The 17,494-nt window shown below is 28.1% G+C and overlaps 1 protein-coding gene across 1 annotated transcript; it reads right to left on the bottom strand.

Moving 5' to 3' along the window:
* Positions 1-4,842: 4,842 nt before the first annotated feature.
* Positions 4,843-16,556, bottom strand: LOC132928590 (fatty acyl-CoA reductase wat-like). The gene is made up of 8 exons (XM_060993378.1): positions 16,012-16,556; positions 14,335-14,583; positions 11,245-11,372; positions 10,655-10,764; positions 9,424-9,613; positions 9,038-9,298; positions 5,193-5,450; positions 4,843-5,118 (listed from the first exon to the last, which is right to left on the bottom strand). Exons 1-8 carry the CDS (start codon positions 16,198-16,200, stop codon positions 5,031-5,033), a joined length of 1,473 nt encoding a protein of 490 aa, XP_060849361.1. The 5' UTR covers positions 16,201-16,556; the 3' UTR covers positions 4,843-5,030.
* Between the last annotated feature and the right edge of the window lie 938 nt (positions 16,557-17,494).

Here is a 17,494-nt window from a genome sequence, read left to right as displayed (position 1 = left end):
TCAATAGATATAATTATGTTTCAAAGTATAAATTCGATATTATCACAAGGTAACAGAGTAAGGTAAAATAAAAATATATAATAAATAATTTATGAATAAATTACAAGTCATTTGTTTATTAAGAAGGACTAGATATTATATAATGCCATACAATGTTAATTTTTTGACTAATGGGTAATAAACTAATAAAGTAATAACCCATTTCCCTGTTCCCACTGTTCTCAGTACTTACCATTTGGTCACTTTGGCTCCATTTTTTGTCACTATTATAAGATCTGTAGCAGTACATATTATAGGACAGTTTGAGCATTTCAATAGGTGACGCATTGTTTGTTTGTCCCCGCAGTCATATTTTGTATCTTCCTGCAGGACACCCCACTTTTTTAAATTGTCCTTCGAACTTCCGACTCCCACTTTATTAAAGTTTTCTATAGATTTGCCAGTCATGGTCAAATACTCATGTTAATTCTATAAATTCAATAATATGTAAATTTTTCTTTGAACTATTGTCTAAATAAACTGCGGTTACATTTACCATGTTACACAGACACAATTCGTGGAGAAACGACGTTCTATTGATAGCCTAGTGCGCAGTAGTGTCTGCCAAGGCGACGTAATATTATTAGTTGACTAACTAAATAAATGATTACTATGAAAATCTGTTCAGCGATTGATACCAAAATAATAATAATTATAATAATATTGATAACTCAATAAGTGTATACAATGATATTAATTAACGACCTGTCAACGTTTACTTTGACAAGCACTACACGGGTAGGCTGTTCGCCAAAAACGTTATCGTATAATAAAAAAGCATAGGTATAACGATAAAACAACAGCTAGGGTACGACCTGTGTGATAATATTTTTTGTCGTATAATTCACAACCACGCTTCACAAAACCCCTACAAAAATAATGATTCACAAGGCCAACAAATAAATCACCTGGCTAAAGTGAGCAAACTGGACTGGAATAACAATAGATATTAGTGTGACACAAGAAACAGTGGCGTAATTTGGTCATGTTCGTGGGATTTGTCGTACTTTTTATCTATAACCACACAAAAAAATATATAAATTAATATAATATAGTCATATGTTTTATATATACAGCTAAGAGATTTAATTTGTTTATATTATTTCTAAAAAATATACTACCTAATTAATTAGTAAATGTAAATGTAAATGTATAAATGTAGTATACCAATCTCAAAAAAAAATTTCAGAACGAGATACAATACTGACAATAAAATTTTGATTCGCATACTCACAAAGTTAACAAAACTGTGATTAGACCACTTTACTCTGATCTGAACTGCAGTCCCTATTTTTTGTAAATTTGTCTACTATACACACTTAACCGTTTCTTTTTTTGCATACCTAGACAAACATCTTTTAAAGGTTGTAACTAATAAATATAAAACTTATTTTTTATTATTTGTCATTTGTTACTGCGCAAAAATAGGGACTGACCTGCAGTAAACTAAAAACTGACATGGACTGGCTGTGGCAATGGTAAGGACGGTCCGTGTGGACCAACTTGACATTTTAATTTAACTTAGTAGTTTAAATTCGAATTTAAAGTAGATAGGTATCTTTTTTTGTTCGAATTTTAAGTTGAAATGTCTGTAAAAAAAATTATGTTTAATAATTATTTAGTTTTTTTTTTTGCTTAATTTATGAAACTTTCCATAAGCGGCATAAGCGATAAGCAATAAGCTAATTTTGACGCATGAAGTACAGCTTTGAGTCATGGTTTAAAAATCTAATGCAAAATAAAAACCCAGCGTTTCAAAATAAAGCACTGAAAACTCTCCAATGAGGCAATGATCCCTTATAAACCTACAACTTACAAGGCTGTACAACTTGTAACTCAACACGATTTTAATACAAAAACTCTTGATAAAGAAGCACACTTCTTTAATAAACGCGAGATTTCATAAGCGACTTCAACTTATCCCGACCCTTTTACATAAATGATCTTTCTAGGTTAAATTAGTACAAGAGCTATTACATTACGTGACATATAGCATAATTTAATCCTATATAAAAAAATATGGTAAGTGAGCTGCACCGCTCTGCTGTACATTAGGTGTCGAATGGGTCACTGCGATGGGTGTGATAAATTTGAATTCAATATATTTATCATTAAGGTATTTGTTTAGATAATATATTATTCAATCATTGTAACGATTCTGAGCGGAAATGGTCTGTCAACCTATATCACTAAGTTTTTTTCCATGTAATATATAATATGTTCTTTTAAATTAATTATTATAATGTAATTTATTTTACTATTACTAGTACAGTAATACAGAAGGTAGAATTAATTTTTTTCGAAAACGTAGTACAGTAAATTCCCGTTACAACGAATACCAATACAACGAAAAATCCCGTTATAACGAAAGTCATAGAAGTCCCCTGCCGAAAAGCAGGGCTTATAAAAAGCTTATTCGAATTTTCGTTAAAAATAATTTGGTCCCCTAGAGTTCGTTGTAACGGGATTTTACTGATTTTAAACATTTTATTGTGTGTATAAAATAAAATAATAAATTTATAAGTTTCTGCAAATAATGTTTTTTTGAATTTTAACAAAATTATGCTCATCCATAGTTTAAATGTGTAATTTTGATCAAATTTTAATTTAAAATGTCTATAAATATAGATTTTTTGATTTCAGTATGAACTTACTATCCATGGAGAATTTTTCTATAAAAATTGTACATTTTATACATTTTCAACAGCAAAGCAATTTGCAAATGTTCATAATTTCGATGAATTTTGTAAAAACTAAAACATTGAAATGATTGTAAAAAATATATCGTGACTATGTATTTTTGATATTTTTTAATTTGTAAATGGAGGACCTTGCATTCAATTTTTAACACTTGGCTATAAAAATTGAAATTACAAAATAATCAGACCTAGCATAGTAGTATATTATTACTTTATTGTTGCATTTATACGTTTTTCGTCCGTATATTATAATATGTAACGTAATTTTACAACAGAATATAGATACATTCAATCTTTCCATGATGCGTATCCTGCTTTAACTGACCATAATAATTGCTCATCAAAACCTATCGCATTGCTTTATCGACTTTATAACTAGCTGTATACACCTAATCCGATTTCGCCCGAAAAAAAATTAACATATATAATTTGTCGTTGGAGTATGTGTTGACGATTTTACAGCGTCGTGAGTGCTAACCTACCGACGTCTAAGTTATTCCTGATTATGATATCGTTTTGCACTTATATGAAAGGCCAAAAACTTGGTGTGTCGTACGTTGTGGCTCATCACGATTTAAGCTAAACACTGACATAACATTATTATATCGTTATTTATTACTATCGCACGATATTGCACAACGCTATTATTTGAACTTCAAATTACAAACCATGACTTTTATAGAGTTCTGTACCACTGTACCTATATAGGAAATTTTTACGAAAACCTTAGACTACATCCAATAGTTTAAATTTTACTTCGACGCGTTTTTATTCAAAATTAAAAGCCAAAAATATTGATGATAGTATTTCAGTTGTGGTTTCCGTTATCGCACAAATTGTACAAAATTAAGATTTCGTACTATTGCGTTATACGAAATTGTACGATGACGTTTTAAATTTAAATAGATAAAATTAAATACATTTAAATACTGAAAATTTATAATATCTATTTGTCTTAGTAATAATATATAAGTATTATATTTGAGATCAAAAGCCATCGATCGATTACACTATTATAATATTGAGATGTAGTACCTTCGTGATTTCGTGAATAGGTACGCAACATCTCTTGTTATTATAATTAATATTTACAATAATAAAAGCTGATATTTCTGCATACGTCACTACATCATGATACATAAATCTGCTTAAATTATTTTAATTATATGCTCATTCGCTGGCCTCGGACCCGCACGGACGGCGCACACGGTATGTCGCAAGTACCTACTACCTACATAATAAAATAATATAGTATATACCTACATGTTTTAATTTATCGGATTGCGACAAATAATAATCACAAATAGAAACATCCGATACACCAAACGTTTTAATATTTCCGTTATTTATTTGAATATACACTATACACGTATGTATATTATAAGTTATTAAAGAATATTTGTACAATTATTGTACCCCAATGATACGATGTAATTAAGAATTTTAGTCCAAATCATATTATTCGAATTGAAAAACTCTTATGAGCCAAGTTGTTTTCTAAAACATGTCGACAACATATAATCATTTTGTTAATCTATCATTAGATCGTAAAAAATTTGGTAGTAAAAACCATTTATAATGACATGTTTTATATTATAATATAATATTTTTCGGTTATTATGTGTAATGACGTTCTTACTTCTTACAATAATGATCATGTGAATATAATGACTAATGACGTTTTTTTTGTTGGTAAATTTAGATGAATTTGTAGTTTATCTATAATGACAACAGAGAATATTATCAAAAATTAATGGCAAAAGAACAATATATATTTTGCCTTATTTTGACATATAAAATAAAAACTAACTGAAAAAGTAGAAACAAATGTTTAAAACAATTTGTATAAAAAAAAACAACTTTCAAACAACGATAATAGAAGTTTTTATACATTATGTAATGAAAATACACTTTACTTTTTAATAATATATACTTAATTAAAAGTCCACATTTTGTGATATACATATATATATATTTTAATATTATTATATTAAACTTTTTTCTTATTTTTTTATTCAGAAATATCTTTTTTTCAAATTTCGTCAATTGTTCCTGGTCCATTAGACGTTATTATAACAGATTTATTTAATTAAATGAGGTATTATTATCAATTATATAGCCATATTATAGTCCATATGGATCGAACAATTAAATATCTAATAGACATATTGAATATATTAATATTATACTCAATAACTAGTACATATAAATAATAAATTGAATTTTATTTATTAAAATTGACAACATAATATTATAACCACTGAAATATTCTGTACCAACACATTTTGTCAATCAATATGAATACGATACCAACATCCAACATACTTGAAAAATAACATAAATAATTACATAAATACATAACTGATGCAACCAAAATAATCTAAAAACAATACATAAAAAACGAATAAATATATCATGATTGAAGAAAAATTGAATTCAAGCAAAATATCATACTTTCGATTTTTTACTGTAGCTCTAGCCACGTTACTCAATTCTTCATGTAACACGTGTTTTCTGATACCATAGAAATACATTTTTACATAGGACGCCCAATCAAATTCTTCCAAGCTGTACCAAAATGTGTTACGGTCGTCTTGACTTAATAATGACCACAGTTCTCTGGTGTTACTATTATCGAATTTCCACTGTCTCGTAGTAAACTCATAAAGTAAATCTATCATGCATTCCGTTTTTACATACATTTTCAACATTCTATAAAAAGACATAAAAATACGTTTAAATTATTAATAATTGTTAAATTATTTTTTTTAATTAAGCTCATATTCCGATTTCTTTTAAAATTGTAATTTCTATATTAAATTGCCTTATATAATACTGATGGGAGAGTGGTCACCTTCATTTATTGTCAGAATGTTTAAAAGAATTAAACAATAAAATAAAAATAATAATAATCTATATTTAAAATCATTCTGCGTGCCCGGCCCAACTCGGCGAATGGGTGCAGACTGCAGATAGACTACTGATAGACATAAGACATACTAAAAATATATAATTATTAATCGATCTCTATTGTTATTTCTCGTCGTGGTCGATCCGAATCGTCGGCCGACGCACGCCGACAACGTTCACAAAATAAAATAATAAAAATATCGAATTATATAAAAAGTCGCCGTGCGTCGTACAGACCACGGCAATAATACAGAATAATAAAAAAAACATAATAATAATAATAATATTCGAAATCACTACAGTTCGGCAAATCCTGACATTTTGTTCGTCTTGAACAAGATTTGTAGTAATTATGACAATATCCAATAAAACATATAAGTAATTTAATATAAAATATTAATACAATAAAATAAAATATAATACAAAATAAAATAATAATAATAGTTGAAACGGTGAAAGAAAACGTGTTACCTGTGCATCCTTTATGTAACAACAATTAAGTATGTATATTATATTATTTTTTTTTCTTATAAAATAGACAAAGAGAAAAAAAATTAGACCTTAATCCACATTTTCATTTTATCGGGACCGACAATAGTTTCAAACGGGCGTTGTGTTACCTGAAACCCATCTATATCACCAATAACGTATCTGTCATGATCTAAAACTACACGTACTACGTATGGACCTCGGAACTTGGGAATTAATTTCTTGTTATGTCCTACAGTCACGTCTACGTTAGTGGATCATTACATAATCATCAATTTTATAAATTTTCGGCGTCTTTGTTTTGAATTGTACTGAGCTGCGTTAACCTCTTGTGCCTTATCTATACGTTCGGCGGCTATTGTTCTCACTTCGTCTAGGTTTACAGCACTCGTATTTATTTCTTTTTCTGACATTAGCCGTATCTCATCGTTTACCATGCCACTTTGGTTAATTCCAAATAATAATACGCTCGGGCTTTGATCGGTCGACCTATGTACCGTATTATTTATTGCAAATTCCACTTTGTTCAGCACTCGGTCCCACTTATTCGTAGACTCAGACAATTTAGCCAACATGGGTACCACAGACTTATTAACAATTTCAACTTGACCGTTAGCCCTAGATGTTCCTGCAGCGACTAACGTTAAACCTATAGACGCGTCCTCCAAAAATTGTTTAAATGCTACCGATGTAAAAGACGTTCGTACCACGATCACTAATAATTTGTCGCGGTTTAGAATAAGTTTGAAAATAATTACGCAAGTGCCTTACGACCTCTTCTGTTTTCGTACTACGACAGGGGTATAATTTAACAAATTTTGTAAAAGCGTCGATCACGACAAAAATACATTTATTTTTATTTTCCGGTTTTTTCAGGGGACCTAGGTGATCTATGTGTATCGTCAGAAAAGGTTTATTTCCTTTAGGAATACTGTTGAGGAAACCATCTTTTTTCCCACTAGGAACCGTGAATTCAATGCATTTTAAACAGTTATTAATATAGTTGCGTACTTTTGTTTTCATATCTGGAAACCAATATATACGCGAAATGTTCTCGATAACTTTTAACAATCCTATACATGTGCCATATCATCGTGACACGTTCGTATAACGTTCGATTCCGTATACACTTTGGTACATAAAATCTAACATTTTTATTTTCCTTCCGATATACCAACCCATTACGTAACTCGAATAATTTACTATTTTTCATTAATAATTTGTCCCGAATTTTAATAATGTCATCATCTGTATTTTGTCTAAGGGCGAGCACCTGTTCAAACGTATTAGACTCTAGAATCAAAATAGCATGACACCTACTAAATGCATCTACATGTTGCATATTTTTTTTCGGGCGATGAAATATATTAAAATCATAATTCTGTAAAAATAGCGCCCATCTAGAATTTTGCGGGTTTATTTCCTGCTTACTTAAAGTGAGTCTATCGCAATAAACTATCGCAATCGGTCATGACCTTAAATGTTATATCGGCTAAATAAACATGGAAACGTTTAATAGCGTATACTACGGCAAGGCATTCTAATTCGAAACTATGAAATTTGGACTCGCTTGGAGACGTGCGTTGACTAAAATAGAATATGGGCTTTAATACATTATCTTTCTGTTTCTGTAATAATATTGCGTCGAATCCTGACGAGCTCGCATCACAATGTAACTCCGTATCTGCGTCGGGTGAATATATAGCTAACACCAGTGACTCGGTTAGCGTCGTACAAAAAAATTTAAAAACGTTTTGTTCGTTATTTCCGAACATAAAATGTGTATTTTTTTTTACCAGATCATAAACTGGTTTAGTGGTTAGCAACCGTTGAAAATTTGAAATAAAACGACGAAAATAGCTAGACAGTCCTAAAAATTGTAAAACCTGTTTTTGGTTTTTCGGGACAGGATAGGTAAGCATTGTTTCGACATGCTTTAAACTGGGACGTACGCCATTTTCATTTACCAAATACCCGAGTACTCGACCTCTTTGAAACCAAAACAACATTTATCTAATCGGAATTGTAAATTGTGTTTCGCCGCCAAGCGGAAAACTTCTTTTAATATTGCGTAATGTTCGATATAATTTTGAGTTGCCATCATCATATCATCTAAATATACTAATAGGTCACCTCGGCGGATTAACTCATGAAAAACAAATTGAATAAACCGACTAAATACTCTCGGTGAGTTAGTTGACCCAAACGGCATTTTTACGTATTCTATTGCCCTAATAGTGTTACGAAAGACGTATACGGATGGATTTTTCACACATACGGACATGATGAAATCCATTCTTTTAATCTAATTAAGTGAATATTTTCTTTTCGCGTAACCTGTTAAACTGATCGTCTATCAGGGGTGTCGGGAAATTATCTCTAACTGTTATTTTATTAAGTTCTATAGTCTATACACAATCTTTAATCTCCTGATTTTTTTTAACTATTACAATGGGGCTACTATAAGTACTATTACGAAAATAATAAAAGAACCTCTATAATAATATTATTTCGTATTATTCGTAAATCTATTATTCATTACTACAGGTATAAGATATTTGTACATTTTATTATTGGATATTAATCATTCAGATACTAAATAATAATAACAAGTATATAAGTAGCGAAAAAACCACCACATTGCACTGGAGAACGACGTCAACACGCAGACGACCGATGTCATTGCAGGACCGATTAGGCGCGGTTACTCGGGCAATGCGCACTAAATTTACAAGGCACTCAACGTGTTAATAATATTAACTTTATCGTTCACAAACTCAATTTTAAATCCAGGTTTGGACAGAAGATCTCTACCCAAAATAGCATCAGACAACATGGTGTTATTTGGTACAAAATAAAATCTAATATCTATAATATTATTATTAGTTTACAACACTTACTTAGGACTTTTACCGCATACGATTAGCAAAAAATCAATCAACGTAGCTGGTATCCGGTGGAATAGGAATCTCAACATTTTTCCAACCCATAAATTGGAATAAAAAATACAAAACATATACCATATTGACTGTAGAGGCGGAGCTTCATGATAATGACCATTCATTTCTTCTATATATCTGCCCCATAGCAAAGGACTCTCGACACTAGAAACGTAATTATATATTTTTGGTTCCTGATTTATCAGATTTGTATTTTGATATCTAAAATTTGAAAATTATCATCAGTATCAAACATTTACAATGGCGTTACGAATTTATAGTTTTACACACGGCCGTATGATTATGAGCATTTGAATACAGCGAATACGCATTACAATAATATATACCTATTCACCGTGTCCCACATGACACTAATTAATGCGTTTACGGTGTAATCCGCCGGTACTATGTCCGTAACTTTGTTTTTGACAATCGGAATGGTCCTTAAGAATCCAGTCATAACACCGGCGACTATGGCAGACGGTCCGTTCATATTTTCCAACCAACCGGGATCAGGTTCCGATTTTGTACATCCGACTAAAAAAAATGATGAGCATATAATAATATTTTATTGTATTTCATTCATAAGAAGTTTAATTATTTTTTTATTTATTTTAAAGAAAAGTCGTTTTAATAAATTCTAAAAATTACCTTCCTAAAAAAATAAAGGAACTAACTTAATATACACTATTTGTATTATATTTTGTATCTCTATAACGATATATACAGTACTCGAAATGGGGGGTGCAGGAAAAAAGCGAGCTTCTGTGCTATTTTTTTTTCGTTATTATTTTTTCACTGGAACGGACGACATAAACTTATGTCCAAAATAATTGTTATTAAAATAAGAATTTCAATTTACGTCAATTATATAACGAATTTTACGATTTTTAAATATAAAAAAGATATACTTATTAACTTTGTTATCTTTTAGTATATTGAATAAATTATGTATGTTGATTATTATTATTTGTTTATTTTCTACTGTAACATATGGGACGTAGGTATTTCTATCAAAATGTATTATGATTGGAATTTAATTATCTGTGTAGCTGAAAAGTGGTATTTAAAATATGAGTAGGTTGGTAAGGGAGGCGTGTTGAAGGCGGCGGCTCCCGTGGGTCTATGTTAAGTAATTGTACACTTGGAACGCAGTTTTTAAATCGTTGGATTGAGCTCCTCTACTTAATTTTTCCCAATTCGAGCATTGGATATATATATATATTTATTATATACATAATACTATCATAATAATCAAGAAATGTATTAATGTTTTACTGCCACTAACTCTTCAACAGATATGTTGAATCATACAATTTTTGTATAAGAGGTGAAATAACATCATTATGACTCCAAATATTTTAATATAGAAAATCATTACTATGTCCAATTAAAAAAATAAATAATATGTATAAAATAATTTATAAGGATGTTAAATAAAACCAATACATAGTATATAAGACTATCCCCATCCCCCATACAAAGGTGCAAAATATATAGTGTAACAAATTCAGCCTATTTGTTGTTTTAAGTATATGATTTTAAACTAAACGAATAAAATAAATATAATGAACTTACTAATTGATGGACGAAATACTGAAATCGGTAAATGAATACCATTTATTAACACCAAATTTTCTGCAATTGCTTTTGTAAAACAATACGTATTGGGCCAATCTTCTAAAATTCTAAAAATCACATATATAAGTTAATGTTTTAAATAAGTTCTTTGTTAGCACATATAGAAAAATAGATTAGATAGATACACTTTGCACATACATTTTTAATAAATAAACAAATATCGTTATATTCTGTATGGTCCTTATTTCTTTCATAAAAAAGTAAATTTCACAACAACAAAAAATGTATGAAAAATGATTTTCGGATTTTAACAACATAATATAATAGGTAAACCACCATCAGCAAGGCTATGCATTTTTAATACATTTGAATGATTTTATATTCATACTACAATAAGTATATTAATACTGCTATAACTGTACTAATAACTTCAAAAATATTTTTATTATAATTTTAAATACAATAAAGCAAATGCATTATAAACTAAATTTTTAGTGTAGTTTTCCTCTTACAAAAAAACGTTATCCCAGAAAAAAAACTATAATTATTTGTAAATATTATCTTTATTTGTATAAAAAATTTTTTACCTTGGTGTAGAATTATTGAGACTAAACATATTTTTTAGCACCTTGGTCGTAATTGGAACAGGATAGTATTTTTCTTTGATTTCACCCCTGGGACAATGCGAATAAGCGGTCGACACATGCACAAACCCCTATAAAATTACATTCATATGTCATAAATATTATTAAAATAATGGCTGCATCTGATTGCGTGCCAAAAAAAAAGCGATGTTGGTTGACAACCGAATCGCGTGCGCGTATTTTTCGGAACAGGTTCGAATTGCATGCACGTATTTTTCGTGACAGATTCGAATTGCACGCGTACAAGTTTGAATAGACGACCGGTTTTCGCCGATCATTTGAGTTTATACTGTAGTAAATTTAATATAGTAATATTTAGTTCGATAGTAATATGGATTTTCTCCGAGGAATCAGATTAGATTAGTGAATAACGATTATAAATGATCATAATTTGATAAGTATGTACTATGTAACAATATATATACAATTTGTAATTTTCGACAATCAGTTAATAGTTAGCAATCAGACCCACAAAATCTAACGACAAAAAAAAAATGGAAATTAGTGTTGTTTAGCGAAAAAAATAAAAAACTATATTTAATTGATGGCTATAAATTTTATTTTAACAAATATTTAAATAATAATATTCAAAGATGGGCATGCACAAAACGTATGTGTAAATCATTTTTTAAATTAACTGAAAATAGCGAAATTATTTTTAGTGTGTATAATCACGACCACCAAAAGACGATGTCAATATTTTAACTCGACAAAAAGTAAGTAATAAATTAAAACATAAAGCTTTAGAGGATCCGTTTGAAAAGCCATGTAAGATTTTACACCGAGAATTACGCGAAGGAGATATAAGTAGTCTAACTACTACAGACACGATGCGTAAAAGAAAAAATATTCATTATGCACGTTCAAGTATGATTCCAAAGTTGCCTACAAATTTAGATGAACTACATTTGGCTCTAACAAATTTAGGTGAAATCAAAACAGATCGAGATGAATTATTTTTGTTAATTAATAATTCAGAAAAAATATAATAGCTTTTTCAACACAAACTAATTTGAAATATTTAACTGAATGTGCCATTTTATATATTAGGTAATGGTACGTTTAAAAGTTGTCCTAAACCATTTTATCAATTATTTATTATCCATGGAGCTAAAAATTCAAATTATAGTATTTTTTTTATTAACAGGCAAAACTACAAAAATATATAGAGATGCATTTTCTGATTTGTTAGATAAAATTGGTGAATTAAATTTGACTTTTACACCACGTATAATTTAAGCTGATTTCGAACAAGCTATTCACTTGGCAATTTCAGAGATTTTTCCCGAAGTAGTTCGTTAAGGCTGTCGCTTTCACTTGAGCTATGTGGAGAAAAATCCTATCACTTGGCCCAAGTAAGAACTTGAAAAGAAATCAGAAATTGGAAAATTTTTTAAAGTATGCTTTGGATCCTCCTTTTTAAAACCTGAGGAAGTTCAAGAATATTTTTTTGAAGATCTCATGACTATAAAACCAAATAATCAGCAATTAAATGCTTTTTGTGACTTTTTTGAAAAAAATTACATTTTACAAAGCAGTAAATTTCTACCATCAATATGGGCGGAGTTTTCTAACAGTTTAATGCGTACTACTAATGCTTGTGAATCGTTTCATTCGAAACTCAATAGTATGTTCTACTCTTCGTATCCAAATATTTTTCAATTTTTAGAAGTTTTAAAAAATGTACAAACTGACGTTTACATCAAAATTCGTAGCTCAAATCAAACACAAAAACGACGGGTGACAGTGGAAAAAGAAAATTATATTCATGAAATTATGCGTCAGTATAATGATCAAGTTATAATTCGTTTGGAGTTCGTAGAAATTTTGTCATACAAAAATTTGCCAGTTTACACACTATTTGTATATTTATAATTTTTTTAATCTATTATACTCTGAAAAGTTTTGAAAAGTTGTTTAACAATTGTTTATATTATTTTAATGTATTAACACAAAATTTATTATTTGTTCATTTATAATTTTTTTAGCCTTATAACAAAAATATGCACTAAAAATTGATAAATTTAAAAAAAACCGCGGCACGCAATTCATACTAAATAATGATATTCGAACGCAATTCGGAAACACCGAAAATTATACGTTCACATTTAATACACGAATATAGTACACCATTATTAATTATTATAGAGTATAGTAAACAAATTAGAAACGTAGCATTGTTTTCTGAATCTGAACATAATATGGCTTATGAGTTAAAATATGCAGTTATGTATCACTAGTATTTACTAGTAATTATAATCAATATTATCACTAAAAATACAAAATATATACTTAAAAAAACAAAAACTTAAATATATAATTTTATTATTTGATTTGAGTGTTTTTACATCTAAAACTATAGTAAATTAATTTTAAATTATATAAAATATTAATTTGATTAATATAATATCACGTTCATATATGTAATATACAATCAATTATCAATACACAATATATCTCAAGTATCAGTTCTCTTCGGCAGCGGTCAAATTTACACCCGTTTAGCCGTTTGTCCCTCGCATCGAGTTGGTAAGCAAAAATTGTACAAAATGATAAAAATCCAGAAATTATAATACTCCAGAACATAAAATGCTGAAACGTAAAACTCGGTCCATACAAATCTAGGATATAAAATTTACTTAGAAAATTGTTATAATCCAATGTTCTACATTCCGAAATATTAAGACCCAGAATTTTAAATTCCAAAATTCTGTGTTGTTGCTTCTTAATTTTTAATTTACGAAGTTTTATATGTTTTATATTAAAAACGTTAAAATTCACCAAAAGTGAGCTAACATTATTTAATATCCACAATACAAAAAATCATAACATGAGATATGTTTTTAAAATTAAAAAAATATTTTATAATGTAAAATTAAGATTAATAAAACTTTGATATTTCTTCAGTTTTAAAGACTTGAAATAAATATTCATGCTATTATCTACCAAATAATCTAATTAATAAAATGCAACATAATTTAAGTTTTGAATTAATATCAATAGACAACTTATCAATATTTATTATTATATTACCTTAAGGTTCTTCATTTGCGTTGCTAAAGACAGAAGTTTTTCAGTTCCTAGTATGTTTATTTTTGATGCTGATTCGAGAGTTTCGTTAAATTTAATTGTAGCCGCACAATGAAAAACAAAGTTAACATTTTCAACTATCCAATCGCGATTAGCTGTCACCAAACCCATTGATGAATCTTCTAGATTACCCTCAATGATTTTGATAAAGTCCGTAAAATCTGGTTTTTCACTTCTGAGTCGATCAAATACCTTAGAAAAAAAATATTTCAATTATGAACTCATAATAAAATACATACACTGTATAATATACTATATATAATTTAAATAATTGTACATTATAATAGTTTTTAACACTACTACATTAAATCGAATTAGCAATTATAGTTGATAGCTCTAAATTTAGAAAATTAATACTCGAATAAAGAAATGATTAACCATTGCACAATAATTAACTGACAATTAATAATATATTAATGAATATATATGTATATAATATGATAATAAATTATGACAATTATTCACTAATGATCTTTTAAATAATTGCAGCTGTCGTAAGTGCCTTCATTAAAAATATAAGATTTAAAAGTTGTAAACTATAATTTTTGTTATTATTTAGATTTCCTACACGGCAGATACATTTAAGTTTAACATAATATATTATAGTAATACATGTATTAACAAATAAAACTTTAAGAAACTAAATTAACTATAGATTTTTTTTTACAATATTTAAAAATGTTAAACATGCACCGATTGATTTTTACTTTTTGTATAAATTTATACAGATACTTATTGGCTCCTTTTTGATTAAAAACATATCGTAATTATTAAATTCATTATAATAACAATTGAGTAGATACATAAAGTATATTATTTTATTAGTTTATGTATTTATTCGTTTGTATAAATCAATGACCAAACGCCATTTTGATAATAAAATATCACATAATATGATATAAATTGTAAAGTAAAAATTAGACATTTTATATAGATGGTAAATAGAGAGAATAATAAAAAATTAAAAATTAAAAAATAATAAGAAAAGAATTTAACATAATAATAAAATAGCAAGGTAATATAGTAACTTAAGTTAGACTAATGAATAATAATATGTTATTATTATGATATATTCTGAATTTTGTTTTTATTTAATGTAAGATGGAAGAGACATCGATTTCTGTATTAGATCATTTACTCACTTAATTTGAAATTAATCTTGTGGCTCTTGTAGATATACACGAAACTTAGACCCTTCAATAATAGGTATTAGAGACATCAATCAATCGATTAAAAAATTTATCAAAAAATAAAAACTCAATATTTTCTATTATTCATCTGTTCTATTTTTTGGGGATATTAAGGTATACTGAGTATTTTTGTCTTTATTCATTTGTTTATGGTGAAGGTTTATTAAAACATATATTATATATATGCTTGATTTCTGTGAAGTTTATAGCACCTATAAATATATTTTCAACAAAAATCTAAAAACTATAGGTATAGGTACTTCAATAGGTATTTACCCTATGATTCTGATACAGTATATAAGACAACTGTTAACTAACAAATATATACAGATAGGTAATATGATGTATATCAGAAATTAATTAATGGTGTTTAACTACGTTACTAAAAATGTAAATTATGGTATAAAATTTAAAAAAATAAATTACTTACAGCTTGTTTATAGATATCTGCTAACCTCTGATTAGCATCAATTCCTTTTTTATTTCTCACTAAGATTGCAATTTTTTTTATAGGGCAAGATCTGAGTATTTTTTCAACGAGGATCTTCCCGAGAAACCCTGTACCTCCGGTCACTAAGACTGTCCCACTTCTAAATGTTTCAGGTATACAAGCTTCCATTATTAATTTTTGAATAAAACGCCAACGATAGACTTTGTAGTGCTTAAAGATATACGAATGAAAACAAAATTTGTTTGCATTAGAATTTATTACCACCAAATAAACAGTCTATAAAATTTAATTAGTAGATAATCACTTTTAAGATATTATATATGCTTAGCTATAGGTATAATAGTTATGAACGAATGTTCAAGGCCTATATTATTATAATGGGTTAGTTTAATAACAATGAATCAAATGAGGCAGTATTTAATGGGAAGTGCGTAACAATAAGCTCATCAATAGATCAGCTATACGCCAATACCTACTAAATACTAATCGATGACTACAATAATATAATACTACATTTATATACCTAGACACCTAGTATATAAATTATAAATAGACATTTCAACCAAGACAACTTAGTGTGTACCGTACTACCATATACCTATATACGTATAAGTATACCTATATAAGTATATAACCGAATAACCTATAAGTTTTTATATTATTTTAATGATATTTAATTAAAATATTGAAATATTATACACTATATATGTATAATACATACCTAATATAATATATGAAAACAATGATTTCAATAAAAAATATTTTTAATATAAAAATAAACAAATGTAAATGAAAAAAAATGTGAGTATATTATATTTTAATTTTTTTTTCCTGAACATTTTGTTTTATATTGACACCTGGTAGCTATAACTATACAAAAGCGCTGCATTTTTATTGGCCCCGGGAATCAAATGTCTTAGATCCGACATTCCGTATAAGGTTTATCATTTATGACACAGGCATTGGTAAGTAAAAGTGAAAATAAAGCAAAAAATTAATAGTTCGTTTATTGCTATTACATAGGCGCAATTTGAGTTTTAAATTTGGGGGCTATTATAATTTGCATAGGTATATGTACTGTGTGTATGCTCCCTGAGATATATAAAGGTGGAAAGAGATATATAAAATCATTTTGGGGGGGCTATGATTGATTAGAGGGGGCTTAGCCCCCCAAACCCCCCTAAAATTGCGTTCATGTTGCTATATTTATACAAGTACATAAATATTAAAATTAAAATACGCTGACTCAAGCGTGAATACCAATATATATAATCTAATTTAATTTAATCATAGATTTTTTAATTTATTTTATCTTTCTAATTGTACAATTTATGAATTTATTTATTATTCATTTTTAAAATAATATTAACTACAGACTAACAGGTTAATTATATAATATTATAATAATATTATGTGACCATGATTGTATTTTTATTCATATGAGTATATGACATGCAAGTAT

Source organism: Rhopalosiphum padi, chromosome 4, assembly GCF_020882245.1.
Source record: "Rhopalosiphum padi isolate XX-2018 chromosome 4, ASM2088224v1, whole genome shotgun sequence".
NCBI lineage: Eukaryota > Metazoa > Arthropoda > Insecta > Hemiptera > Aphididae > Rhopalosiphum > Rhopalosiphum padi.
This window is presented reverse-complemented; position numbering and strand designations above follow the sequence as displayed.

Bases quoted from the DNA above. Each gene is read 5' to 3' on its own strand.
- LOC132928590 (XM_060993378.1), bottom strand. From the start codon at position 16,200: ATGGAAGCTTGTATACCTGAAACATTTAGAAGTGGGACAGTCTTAGTG. The intron at 14,584-16,011 runs GTAAGTAATTTA...TTTTTTTCTAAG, and splicing joins CAGATATCTATAAACAAGCT to GTATTTGATCGACTCAGAAG. The intron at 5,119-5,192 runs GTATGATATTTT...TATTGTTTTTAG, and splicing joins GCTACAGTAAAAAATCGAAA to ATTATTTTGGTTGCATCAGT.